This window comes from Coffea arabica, chromosome 10c, assembly GCF_036785885.1.
Source record: "Coffea arabica cultivar ET-39 chromosome 10c, Coffea Arabica ET-39 HiFi, whole genome shotgun sequence".
Taxonomy (NCBI): Eukaryota; Viridiplantae; Streptophyta; class Magnoliopsida; order Gentianales; family Rubiaceae; genus Coffea; species Coffea arabica.
In genome coordinates, this window is record NC_092329.1 from 11,866,740 (window position 1) to 11,878,935 (window position 12,196).

Consider the following 12,196-nt stretch of genomic DNA (forward strand, 5'->3'; position numbering starts at 1 on the left):
TCATCCCCAACATTGAGGACAATATTGCTTTCAGTGTGGAGAGTGGTAAATGAGTAAAGTGAAATTTTTGGTTAAAATTTTAAAAAAACTTTCCTATCGTCTATACCTTGAAAAGCAATAGCTTGTGTTTCAAGTATTATTATTATTTAAGGCATACATGTATGGGTGTGTTAAGTGTCAAGAAGTGCTGCTTTAGAGTGCTTCTTTAATGAATATTTGAGATTTTGAGATTTTTATTTTTGGTTAACTTTTCTAGCCATTATAAATATTTTCTAACATTTATTTTTTGTGAAGTTGGCCTAATCATTAATCTTAGTTCTCCATATTATTAGAATATGAAGTAGGCTTTTGTGGTTTTGTAAATTTGTGCACGTGTTTATTAATTTGACTTTTTTGGTTGTCATTACCTAGTAACTGGAGGTTTGCATTGAGGAAATATGGACTTTTGCGCCAAAAAGTGGTTATAGTTATGAGTGTGTGATTCTTAAGCGGTAAAAGTTGAGTAATCGGACTCCTTTATTTAGGAGACGTTGGCGTTTGTGTCACAAAGTTTGAACAACTGAGAATTAAGTACATTCCCCTTGTCAAATTTTGAAAAAGTTTAAGTAGTGGGGAATTCGTAAAAAGAAGGATAAAAATATATGGATTATAATTCTAGCCTATAGATCCATGTTGTTATATGTTTGAAATTTTGATTAATGGTTGGTCCACACGTGGGGAAATGTTTGTTTCTTTAACTTTACGAAACCTATTCTTTTGAGATTCAACTGAAACTTTAGAAAATTATAAATATGACTACTTAGGACGTTTTTCGGTGAGAAAACACTTGTTCAAATATTAGTTCTAGACTTTAAAATTCAAGAATCAACGTGAAAGTTCAAGGCATGGGAGAGTTTCATCAATTGGGAAGTTCTACACGCTCCTTATTCTAAGTTTTGTATTTTTCAATATTGAATTCTTGTTTACTCTTACTATTATGATCAACTAATCCATATCTAGGATTAGGATTTTGTGAAGGAATTTTGATTATTTATCCAACTTAAATTCTTTACATTTACCTTGATTTATATATTTTGATTTAATTACATATTTGTGTTTGGCCACCATAGATGTGCTCTTAGATTTTGTATTGAATTGAAAAGGAATATACAATTGTGTACTAGATAAATAGACACACTTAAGCTAATAATGGGAAAAGGTCAGGTTTGTATGATATAATTAAATCATCTAAGATTTTAAAGGGTTTAATTAGATATATATGATCTTGAGAGATACGTGAGATTGAATCGAGAGATAATTTAAAATACCTTTGCGTGATATGTTCCTGGTATGTCTAGAAATTAACTGCATATTAATTCTAATTCTGGATCAAAATCTGAACCCCCAGTTTTGCTAATTGTTTTCTCACCACTAGGTTGTTTGGTTTGATCATCTATTTTATTATCTTAATTAGTAGTTAAAAGCCTCTTTAATTTGAATTTATTATTTTTCATAGTAATTAAAGTAGAAAAATTACATATTTGTGTTTGGCAACCATAGATATTGACGGATTTTTGATATACGTACAAGTTAAAATCCGATTTACACCCGTTTGACTGCAAGTATATAAGTCAAATTTGTAGTTTATAGCGTGTATCGGGTCGATCCCATGAGAAAGATTAAACAATTACTGGTGTTACTAAAACTTCTCTATTATTTAGACTATCAATGAAATATAAGAAATGAAACCTACTGAACTTATGCAAAATAACAATTGAAAACTCCTTAGGTTATGGTATCCCTAACTACTCATGCAAGTGCTATATTTGGATCATTGAGTACCACTATCTATGCTAGTTATGGTGTAATTTCCTTATGCATATGAGTCATACTTTAATTATATAACTTCCTTCTCCTATTCTTAGATGATTTAATTATATACTTTAGTCATACTTTAGAACCCTAGAAGCCGCCAATAGCAGCCGCCAACAGGGACTCACATGGGTTCTAAAGATGTCTTGGCAGAAGATGAGGAGCTTCGTGAACTGCAGGAGCGGGTGGGTACTCTGTCTCCAAGAGGTGAGTCCCACATGGTGACTAAAGTAGCCTCTCCGATAATAAGTGACCAACAGATGGATGCACTGAATCTGGAACCTAACGAACTATCTCTAACGCAGCAAGATGGGCCGAAGAAAGAGGTAATAAGCTCATTGCCCCGGCTAGTCGTATTTTACGCTCTAGAGTAATCGATTCGCGGAATCCTTCTTCAGCGTTATCTGATGATTAGATGTCTTTTTTGGAATATTCGGGGTGTCTCTCATGCCCCTAATTTAAAAAGGTTAAGTAAACTTGTTAAACTTTACTCAGTGTCGTTGGTCGCGATTTGTGAGCCTAAGACTTCCCTTCTGAACCTGGATTCTATCAGGGTGAAGGTGGGAATGGACTTAGCTATTGCGAATCAGGCAGGTAGTGTTTGGGTTTTGTATAAGTCGTCGTTCGATTGTCAGACAATGGGGGAATCTGAGCAGCACATCACGCTGCGCGTGGTTTCCCAGTTATTGCCTGAGGAGATGTATTTTTCTTTCGTTCATGCAAAGTGCACCGGCCAGGAGAGGGAGGGGCTCTGGGAAGAACTGTTGCGAGAGAAGCAAGATGTTAAGCCATGGTTTCTGGTGGGAGATTTTAACGTAATTTTGTCTGCAGAAGAGAAACGGGGTGGCGTTCCTTTCAGGCAGGCTGATGGGGTGGAGTTAGCACAGTTCATGTCTTTAGCAGGGGTTGGAGATGCTGGCTACTCGGGGTCTAGGTATACTTGGTGCAACAATAGGCAAGGTATGGCCAGGGTTTGGAAACGGTTGGACAGGATGCTGATTAACTCGGCAGCTATGAGGATGGGAAGTGAGTTCACTGTACAGCATTTGGGGAGGGACCCATCGGATCATGCGCCACTCCTATTATCTGCGGTCACGAGATTGGATGGTAAGCCGTCACCTTTCCGATTCTTAAATGTTTGGACAACAAAGTCGGGTTTCATGGATGTGGTTAGAGAGTGTTGGTCTGGATCCCTACCAGGGTCGCCTCTCAAGGTGTTATCGGAGAAGCTCCGAAAGATGAAACATGCGCTTCGCCACTGGTCTAGGAGTTCTTTTGGGGATATATTCTTGGAGACTTGGTCCCCGGAGCAGAAGGTGGCAGAGGCCGAAATAGCCCATGATGACAACCCTTCCGAGGAGTTGCTACTACAATTACAAGAAGCACGCGCTCCGTTGCGGAATGCTTTGAGGGTTGAAGAGGAGTTTTGGAAGCAGAAAGCACGGGTTAAGTGGCTGGCAGATGGTGACCGGAATACGGTTTTCTTTCATTCTATAGTGACGGAAAGACGGAGAAAGTCGGTTATTCATCGAGTTAGGAGGACAAATGGTGAATGGGTGGATGATGAGGCAAGTATTTGTAATGAGGCCGTCAATTTCTTTCAGGGTTTATTTACAGAGGAGGTGGGGTGTGTTTCCAGTGACATGTTGAAGGTCATCCCGAGGGTTATTACTGCTCAGGATAACAGTGGACTGACGGAAATCCCTTCCATGGACGAAGTGAAGGAGGTCTTGTTCTCAATGGATGGGGACAGTGCCGCGGGCCCGGATGGCTTTACAGGTAAGTTTTTCACGACTGCTTGGGAGGTGGTTGCTACGGATATTCACCGGGCTATAGTGAGCTTCTTTTGTGGCACGGAGATGCTGAGGTGTGTAACAGCTACTACCATTGTTTTGTTGCCTAAGGTTCACTGTCCACAGGATTTTACACAATTCAGACCGATAAGCTTATGCAACTTCATTAATAAGGTCATTTCTAAGATCTTATCCGTCCGTCTAGCTAGGGTTCTTCCTCGGATTATTTCTCTGCAGCAGAGTGGTTTCGTTCCAGGACGACAATGGCTGACAACTCTCTATTAGCTCAGGAGTTGCTGAGCGATATTAGGAAACCCAATCGGGGAGGGAATGTGGTGATCAAGTTGGATATGATGAAGGCTTACGATAGGGTATCGTGGATGTTTTTAGTACAAGTCCTTCGGCGTTTTGGGTTTAGCGAGCGGTGGATTGATATGGTGTGGAGGCTGGTATCAAATGTGTGGTTTTCTGTACTTGTAAATGGCTCGTCGCATGGGTTTTCCAAGTCCACCCGAGGCTTGCGCCAGGGTGATCCGTTATCGCCGGCTTTGTTTGTCATTGGAGCAGAGGTACTATCTTGTTCGCTGAATGCCTTGGTGGCACATAGGTGTTTCCGTCCCTTCAAAGTTCCGAGTGGATGCCCTACGGTCACACACTTGGCATATGCAGACGATGTGATCGTTTTCACCAGTGGCAGCAAGGCTTCGGTTCGATTGGTCAAGCAGGTAGTCGACGGGTATTGTTCGATGTTGGGGCAGCGAGTTAACTGTCAGAAGAGTTGTTTTCTGGTACACCTCACGATGCCTCTGCAACGACGTGGAATGATTGGGACAGTTACGGGCTTCCCGGACAAGTCGTTTCCTATCAAATACCTTGGATGTCCTCTGTACATTGGAAGGAGGCGAGTGTATTATTTTACAGAGATCTGCAGTGCGGTAACGGCTAAAATATTATCATGGAAAAATCGGGTCCTGTCATCTAGGGGCAAGCTAGTTTTGCTAAGAAGCGTGCTGTCTTCAATCCCGATCCACCTGTTAGCGGCTGCATCTCTGCCAAAGGCAGTGTTCGTGTCCCTTGAGATGGTGATGGCAGACTTTCTGTGGGGGTCTTCGGAGATTGGTCCTAGGTTTCAGTGGATAAGTTGGGGAGAGCTATGCCGGTCTCCGGAGACAGGTGGGGTCGGATTTCATAGTTTTGCTGAGGTGTATGATGCATTCTCCCTTAAGCTTTGGTGGAATTTTCGTCAGCAGAAGTCGCTATGGGCGCAATTTCTATCGGCGAAATATTGTAAGGGGGTGCATCCTTGTTTAGCAGAAGAAGTCTACTTGCAATCCCTCACTTGGCGGAGATTAAGGTCAGTCCAGGAATTGGCGGAGGAGCATATCGGCTGGGTCCTTGGTGACGGGTCCATGGACTTCTGGCATGATAATTGGATGGGTACAGGACCATTGTGTCATCGGGTAGAAATTTTTCATGAGCATAAGGTGGCGGATTTTGTCTCTCACGCGCAATGGAATTGGCGATTGCTTAATCAGATTTTGGCATCGGAGCTGGTGAGGCAGGTGATGCAGGCATCTCCTTCGGCTTCCAGAGGGGCGGATAGAATGGTCTGGACTTTAACGTCTAATGGGGCGTTCTCGGTAGCCTCGGTTTTATTCGTTGTTTCAAAGTCGGCTGCTAGCTCCGGGTAGCTTCACAAGTTTGGCTGCAGGGCTGCCCCATCAAGATTTCCTTTTTCATGCTCCGGCTGTTGCGGTCGCGTCTTCCCTTTATGGATATGCTACGGAGATTTGGGGTTCAGGGCCCGTCTCGGTGTGTTTGTTGCTCTGAGCCAAGTGCGGAAGGCATCCAACACACCTTCTGCACGGGGGAGTTAGCACAGGCGGTTTGGGCTTGCTTCGAGGAAGGTTAGGGGGAGTTGGCTAGGGCCTCCACGGTGTGTCATCGGGTCGTGCGTTGGTGGTTGCGCCGGGGACACAATGCGTACATCAAATTTGTCTATCGTTTACTCCCAATGCTGGTATGTTGGGAGTTGTGGAAAGCACGGAACATAGGGGTATTTGAGGGGAGGAGAGCGGTGTGCACGGAGGTGGTTCGTCAAGTATTTTGACAACTGTGTGCTTTAATCCATTGCTGCTTCCCGGAGGTAAATGGTTCTTTTGAGTCATGGGATGTTCTCCACTCGGCTTTGGTAGGTATGAGACGGAGGGTGTCTGTTACTCAGGTGGCATGGGTGGCTCCTACGGGAGGGTATAAATTGAACTCAGACGGATGCTCTAGAGGAAATCCGAGGATTAGTGGAGGTGGGGGTGTGGTGCGTGATAGGGAAGGGAAGCTCATTGTCGGCTATTCTTGTTTCTTTGGCTCGTTGACGAGTCTGCACGCGGAGCTCAGGGCAATGTTGTTTGGGGTAAGGCTATGTGTCGCTCAGGGGTTGCATGGTTTGCACATCGAGTCGGACTCGCTCAACTTGGTGCGGATTTTGCTAGGGTGTCAAAGTTGTCCGTGGCGACTTCAACAGGAGATGTACGAGTTGCTCAGCTATAAGCACAACTTCATAGAGATCACGCATTGCTATCGTGAGGCAAACAAGCCTGCGGATTGCCTGGCTAATATGGGGGCGGACTCGAAACATGAGAGGGTTTTTACTGCTCTTTCCGCTTTGCCTAGTAGGGTTCGGGGGGAACTGGCTTTGGAGCGCGTAGGTTGTCCTAATTTCCGTAGGAGGTGGGGTACATAAGCATTGTATGTTTTCATTCATCTGCTCTCGTTTTCAATAAAGTGTTTTAATTTGAAATATATATATATGTATTTTGTAAAAATTTCTCAGCAAAAAAAAAGGGTTTAATTAGATATATATGATTTTGAGAGATATGTGAGATTGAATCGAGAGATAATTTAAAATACCTTTGCGTGATACGTTCCTGGTATGTCCAGAAATTAATTGGATATTAATTCTAATTCTGGATCAATATCTGAACCCCTAGTTTTGCCAATTGTTTTCTCACCACCACGTTGTTTGGTTTGTTGTCATTCGAGGAGCCTGGGATAGACCAGTGCAGGGAGCCCCTTTGCGTGTGTTGTGCCAGAAATTAATGGCGTCAAGACGGGCTATCCAAGACTGGAACAAACTCATTTTTGGCAATATCTTTGAGAAGGTTCGGGTGGCAGAGGCTGCGGTTTGCAGCGCTGAAATAGAGGTGGAGGGCAATGCCTCTGAGATGGAGCAAAATGTTCTTCATCAGGCCCAGGCGGACTTAAGCCTAGCGCTAGTCATCGAGGAGCAATTTTGGAGTCAAAAGGCCCGAGTGAAGTGGCTCCATAGTGGGGATAGGAACTCCAAGTTTTTTCATGCGGTGGTGAAACAAAGACGGATTCAGAGCACCATCCATCGAATTAAAGATTCGCGGGGCGCCTGGGTGAATAGGGATGAGGACATAGCAAACGAGGCAATTGCGTTCTTCTCGGGCCTATTTTCTGAACCTACTGTTTTTGCATCGGATATGCTACACTTGATTCCTCCCTTGATCACGGAAGAGGAGAATAAGGCTTTGAAGGAAGTCCCATCCATGGCAGAGGTTAGACGAGTGGTTTTTGCAATGGATGGGGAGAGTGCTGCGGGGCTGGACGGATTCACGGGTAAGTTCTTCACGTTCGCTTGGGATGTCATTGTTCAAGATATTTATAATGCGGTGCTGAGTTTCTTCTGTGGGGCTGAGTTGCCTAAGTTTATTACCTCCACTTCCATTGTGCTTATCCCTAAAGTGGCAAATCCCCAGGATTTTTTGATGTTTAGGTCGATTAGTCTTTGTAACTTTTTTAATAAGGTGCTATCTAGACTTTTGGCTGACAGGCTGTCTGCCATTTTACTGAAGATTATCTCCCCCCAGCAGTCAGGCTTTGTTAAGGGTAGGAATATCACGGAGAATTACTTGCTGGCCCAGGAGGTGCTGTCGGGTATTGGCAAGGCCTCAAGAGGGGATAATGTTGCGTTAAAATTAGACATGTCTAAGGCATACGATAGGGTGTCATGGACTCATATTGTGAGCGTATTACGGCAGTTTGGTTTTGGAGAGCAATTCATAGACAGGGTTTGGAGGTTGCTATCTAATGTGTGGTTCTCAGTCATTGTCAATGGGGTCTCGCATGGATTTTTTAAATCGGCTAGGGGGCTTCGGCAGGGGGACCCTCTATCCCCGGCATTATTTGTCATAGGAGCTGAGGTGCTCTCACGGGGTCTGAATAGTCTTGCGCATCAATCCGGATTTGTGGGGTTTCGGGTTCCACACGGGTACCCTCTTATCACTCACTTGGCCTTTGCTGATGATGTAATCGTCTTTGCAAACGGTTCGTCAAGGTCTCTGAAGCGTGTTATGCGGGTGTTGGAGTTGTACCATCAATCCTCGAGACAACTGGTTAATGCTCAAAAGAGTGGGTATTTGGTGCATCCGTCGTTGCCTCCGTCTCGACGCAGAGTGATTGAGCGGATCACGCAGTTTGCCAGGAATTCATTTCCAATTCGTTACTTGGGATTTCCCTTATACTTAGGTCGGTGTAGATCGTCGTATTTTGGGGCAGCCAGCCAAGCTATCATAGAAAGGGTGTTGTCGTGGAAGTCGAGGCTTCTCTCTCCAGGTGGAAAGTTGATACTTATCAAACATGTCCTTGCGTCTGTTCCTGTTCACTTGCTTTCGGCAGCAGTGGTACCTAGCTCGGTCTTCTCGATGATAGAAAAGGTTTGTGCAAATTTTCTATGGGGCTCAATGGCGGAAAAATCAAAGTTCCACAGGATACGATGGTCTCAGCTATGCTACCCCGTGGAGGAGGGTGGGGTAGGTTTTCGAAGACTTCGGGATGTCTACAGAGCCTTTTCATGTAAGTTGTGGTGGGGGTTTCGGACTGGAGCTTCACTTTGGGCGTCTTATATGCAAGCTAAGTACTGTAGGGAGCAGCATCCTTGTCAAGTGCCTCTCAAAGTATCTGCTACGGCTACTTGGAGACGAATGTGGTATGTTAGTCAGCAGGTGGAGCTATCAATGTTATGGCATATTAATGGGGGTGCCTGTCACTTTTGGTACGACAATTGGGTAGGCAGTGGTGCTTTATCTCTCCGCTCGACGGTCATCCCCGATCTCTCCTTTGGGGACTTTATCACAAATGGAACATGGGATGCCCAGTTGCTATCGCGGGCCTTACCACCAGGGATCATCCCCTTAATCTTACAACATCCCATACCTGAAGGTGGTCGCGCAGCTGAGCCTGTGTGGATGCCATCAACATTTGGGAAATTCACGCTAGCGTTGACTTTTGGGGAGGTTCGTCAAGCCTGCAACACTTCTGCGGTTCTATCACACGTCTGGCATCATCGGATACCGTTGAAGGTATCTTTCTTCATGTTACGCTTATTGAGGGGAAGGTTGCCAGTAGCGGATGCCCTCTGCCAGCTAGGTTTTCAAATGCCATCGAAGTGTCTTTGTTGTCGGAGCCCATCTTGCGAATCTATTGAGCATGTGTTTGCAACGGGACAGATTGCCATGGAAATCTGGGAATATTTTGGGGGTGTGTGTGGCGTGGCTAGTACAGGATCCTTACTGCGAGCTTGGATGGCGGCATGGTGGTTTGTGGAGCAGCGATCAGAAAAGAGGCACTTCTTGTTCAAAATTATTCCTAGTCTCATCTGCTGGCATATCTGGAAGGCTAGGAATAGAGCCGTTTTTGAAGATAAACCCTTGCAGTCGGCAGATATTTTCGGGCCATATTCAAAGAGGTGAAGATGCTGGTGGAGATTCAGTTTAAGGGCAATGTTGGGGTTAATACGTTTCTTCAGTTGTATGAATGGTCCTCTCACCCAGCGCGCACGTTTGGCTTCCAATTGATACGTTGGGCAGTTCCAGAGGTCGGGAGGCTAATGCTGAATACGGACGGGTGCTCAAAAGGTAACCCGGGTCTGGGCGGTGGTGGTGGTGTCCTACGGGATTCGTCAGGAAGCCCTCTATTTGCTTTCTCAGCCTTTCTGGGGGTTACCTCTAGTTTACGGGCGGAGACTATGGCCCTGTTGATTGGGCTTCGCGAGTGTGGTCAGAAGGGGTTTGGTAATGTGGGCATCCAGCTACACTTCTTGGTCTTGGTGGGGATTCTGCGGAAGCAGTTTCAGTGTCCTTGGCATGTCCGGCGGGAGGTGGGGCAGATTTGGCAGTTGCTGGGTGAATCCCCGCAGATAATTCATTGTTACAGGGAGGCGAACAATGTTGCGGATATTCTATCTAATGTGGGAGTAGCTCACCCTGAGCATAAGGTTAGGGTTTATGACCACATCCGACTGATTCCACAGATGGCTCGTGGTGCAATCCGGCTAGATAAACTAGGAGTGCCTTCAATTAGGAAGTTCAGGATGTGATAGGGTTTGGGTTTGCGTAATTTCTGCTACTATTGTAAATTTTGGTTCGAATCAATAATATTGCTACATTTATTAAAAAAAAAAAGTTTCTATGTTATTATTCAGTAGTAATATTTTAGTCAAGTCAAGTTTTTAATAAATAGGTTTATTGGAGTAAAAAAAAAAAACGTTGTTTGGTTTGATCATCTATTTTATTTTCTTAATTAGTAGTTAAAAACCTTTTTAATTTGAATTTATTATTTTTCATAGTAATTAAAGTAGAAAAATTAACTCGTCCTTGTGGATTCGACTCCTGAAATATTCCAAAAAAATTAACTTGTCCTTTTGGATTCAACTCCTGAAATATTCCGAATCATTTTATTACTATGATTGACCATGCGCATTTGTAGAAATTCATCGATCAGCTACATGTTCTGATAGTTGTAAGGAATTGGGATCATTTATTGCAACACAAAAATCCTGCGAAGGGCTAGGATCAGAAGCGACAGGAAGGGATGAAAATAGTGCCATTGTGGTAACGGTTATCAGGAATGGAGCTCCCATGGTAATTGTGGATGAGATCTAGTATTTCTTACACTAACTCTTTGGCTGATGGTTTGAGGGATTTGGGCAAAGATTTGAAGCTACGTATAGGCATATTTCATTTGACAAGTCACCAAGTTTAGCTCTATTAATTACATGAAGAAAATTAGAGTGCTTGACAACTAGGTCTGCAAGTTGGTTAATTAGTGACTTCTTGTACTTAAAAGTTAAGTCAGCAAGATGAATCGTTCCTCAACAAGTAGGTACATGCATTTATCTAGCTGAACTCTTTTTGTTTTCTTTTTTCTTTTTCTTGAATTGCCCCCCTTGCCCCCCCCTCAACAACAATGTCATGCCCCAACCAATCCGATCATTTCTCTTTGGCTAGTCCTTCACTGGAAAATGTTCGAACTTTCAAGGGGCACTTATGCTTCTCTTAGTGAAATTGGTTTGGGCAGATAGTGTACGATGTAGCAAGGTGGCGCATGTTTTTGCATGAAATTTTAGATTTGTTACCACTCGATTTGCTTTGTAGGAGAGCTTGTTGCTCCAAATTAATAAGCCTATTTCTTCTTATCGCTAATATTCCAAGTATTCAATATTGGTTTTTCCCTTCCTGTGCCTACAGAAATAAAAATAAAAAAAGAAAGGTGTTTACCAATTGGAACGGTCTTCTATCAGCTTTAATTTCCCGATTAAAATTTTACTTTGCTGATAAAAAGTTTGGAAAGGTCATGAAGCTATTCTTGAAATCCATGTAATTCTAGATATGATGATTTTTCTTTTGAACTTCCTCCAACTGATATCGAGTACTTCCAAAAGATTCTAATGATATGACTTTTTATTTATTTATTTTGTAAGTATGAGGTTTTAAACCCAAGAATTACTACTTATAATGCCTCCCTCGATATGCTTTGTTTGAATGGTCAAAGTACGTACAACTAATACTTCGAAATCACTCCTGGGTGCAAGAGAGTTAGCTATGAGAAGCAGTCAGAAATTCAATCTTAATCATCGTTTTTAAGATTAGATCCTCTGACTAAATATACTTAGTTGGATATGCAATAATGAATTAGAGCATTAACTTGATCCAAACTCAAAGGTTTTGTGATAAAAAGTACTATCCCAGGCCATTCTATTTTTCCATATCACCTAGTCAATCCTTATTTATTCTAGGAGTTAAGAAGTTAATATTCATGCACTTCTGCCCACTGTAAATCCCGAGAAATTTTGTTCCACAACTAATCTCATTTGCAAAGTCTTATAAATATTCAGTTAACGGTATTAGTTGATTCAAAAAGGTCATGATTGCAACTTAAACTCCAATACTAATCCAGCTTTAACTCTAGGTAATCATTTTTCATGACATGGTTTTTGAAAATATGGAATGTAGTTAACTCCAACCACGTAATTGAAAAATCATTCACTTCCAGACTGGCTAGAGGAATTTCTTTGCCTCTTTCCTGAAAATGATATATGTACTTACGTGAAGGATAAGGGATGCTCGAAAGTCTTTGTTACTAGTTCAACTAGACGAATAAATATCTCTTGCCTTTTCCTAGGATAAGAATACATATAGATGCAGGAAAGACTTGATCCCTGATTATCTGTATACATTTAAAATGATATTTGA

The 12,196-nt window shown here is 43.0% G+C and overlaps 1 protein-coding gene across 1 annotated transcript; it reads left to right on the forward strand.

The window, feature by feature from the left end:
- The first annotated feature begins 1,979 nt into the window (after nucleotides 1–1,979).
- LOC113713904 (uncharacterized) lies at nucleotides 1,980–3,814 on the forward strand. The gene is made up of 3 exons (XM_072068596.1): nucleotides 1,980–2,058; nucleotides 2,347–3,630; nucleotides 3,756–3,814. The coding sequence occupies exons 1-3, from the start codon at nucleotides 1,980–1,982 to the stop codon at nucleotides 3,812–3,814; spliced, it is 1,422 nt and encodes a 473-aa protein (XP_071924697.1).
- Nucleotides 3,815–12,196: the final 8,382 nt, after the last annotated feature.